Here is a 1,401-nt window from a genome sequence, read left to right as displayed (position 1 = left end):
CCCGGCTATTTTTTTTTTGGTTGCAGCTGTCATTGTTGTTTGGCGAGTCCGGGCTGGGGATTCGAACCCGCCACCTTAGGTGTACGTGGCTAGCGCCTTAGCCCGTTGAGCTATAGGCGCCAAGCCTATTTTGCAGATCTTAACCAGCTAGCTCTCCACTTAATGAATATTAATCTACATTATTTATGCTTCAGAATTCACTTTTCAATAAAATATCAAAGGATAATCATATAAACGTGCCACATTAGCTAAACTGCAGGCAGGTTTCTTTCTCTTCTGCTGACTGGTGGGCAAGCTAATAATACTTAGCTACCTCCCCAGGGTTTTGTTAGGGTTAATTAGCTCATGTTTGTAAGGTGTGCAGTAACAGGCTTATTTTCCACACTGTCGGACATGCTTAGCAGGTTCCCCAATTTGTATTACAAAGAGAACCCTCCATTTTCTACTTATTAACTACATTAATATAATTTAGACTAAACTAGCAGCTCTTGCTTACTCACCAGAAAGATCATACAAAGGCGAAACTTCCACAAGATCACAGCCCACCACGCTGAGGCCTTGACATCCCCGGATGATCTCCAGAGCCTGTCCAAGATCAAGACTGAGTTGCCCCAGGCGGTCGTTGTTTACAGTGAAAAGTAATCCGTAGAGGCTTCAGTGGGTCGCTCCCACACATGCCCACCCTTTGACTTGGAACTGCTGGCTTTCCCTCCATAAGCATTTCTTGACTGCCAGAGGCACAAATAACTAATGCACGGTTCTTGGTTTCTAGTGTGATGGACTCAAGTAAACCAATCAGTTCAATGTCGTGCCTTAAGCACTTGGAGAAAAGTGAGCCCAGTATAGTGTAAGCACAGCTTAGAGAGGTGCGGCAAGGCTTCAAGTTCTTTGTTCAAGAGATTGGCCAAGCAGGTGGAAGAGCATTCGAGGCAGAGGGGAAGACATAGGCAAAGGCACCAAGATGAGAGAGGTTCAAGTAGTTAGACGTGGCCTGGGGGACGGGATAAGTGAGGAGGTTGATAGGAAGAAGAGTGGCCTTGTCTGAAAGGGTTCCCATCCTGCAGGGGGAAAAATCCCACAGGTTAAGCAAAGGGATGAGGACTGTGTTTCAGAGATCCCTCTGATGGCAGCAGAGAGTAACTTGAAGTGAGGTAGTTATGCCTATATCCTCCTTTCTTTTTTTAATTTCAGACTAATATTAGGGTACAAAGGGTTAGGTTACAATCTTTGCAGGTGTTAGGTAACGTCCCTGTCGTAGTTGCATCCTATACACAGGAGGTGTACCATGTACCCTTTACTTTGTGCCCATTAAGTGGGAGCACACCATATCCTTAGAGGGTATGAGACAATTACTTAGCAGTCTTTAGTTGCTCACAAGTATCTTCAAGTACTTTTTTTTTT

At 44.8% G+C, this 1,401-nt stretch overlaps 1 protein-coding gene across 2 annotated transcripts in view; it reads right to left on the bottom strand.

Annotated features, from left to right (window-relative positions):
* The window catches only part of AGMAT (agmatinase), an 11,535-nt gene that overhangs the window by 1,091 nt on the left and 9,043 nt on the right, over positions 1–1,401 (bottom strand). The window contains exon 6 of one of the 2 annotated variants that reach the window (XM_003783887.3): positions 501–585. The exons of the other annotated variant lie outside the window; for it this stretch is intronic. Coding sequence (XP_003783935.1) covers positions 501–585 — 85 coding nt within the window. The remainder of the gene's footprint in view (positions 1–500; positions 586–1,401) is intronic. 2 annotated transcript variants of the gene reach the window in all.

The sequence above is a fragment of the Otolemur garnettii genome, unplaced genomic scaffold, assembly GCF_000181295.1.
Source record: "Otolemur garnettii isolate 467f Iridium unplaced genomic scaffold, OtoGar3 scaffold00009, whole genome shotgun sequence".
Classification (NCBI taxonomy): domain Eukaryota; kingdom Metazoa; phylum Chordata; class Mammalia; order Primates; family Galagidae; genus Otolemur; species Otolemur garnettii.
This window is presented reverse-complemented; position numbering and strand designations above follow the sequence as displayed.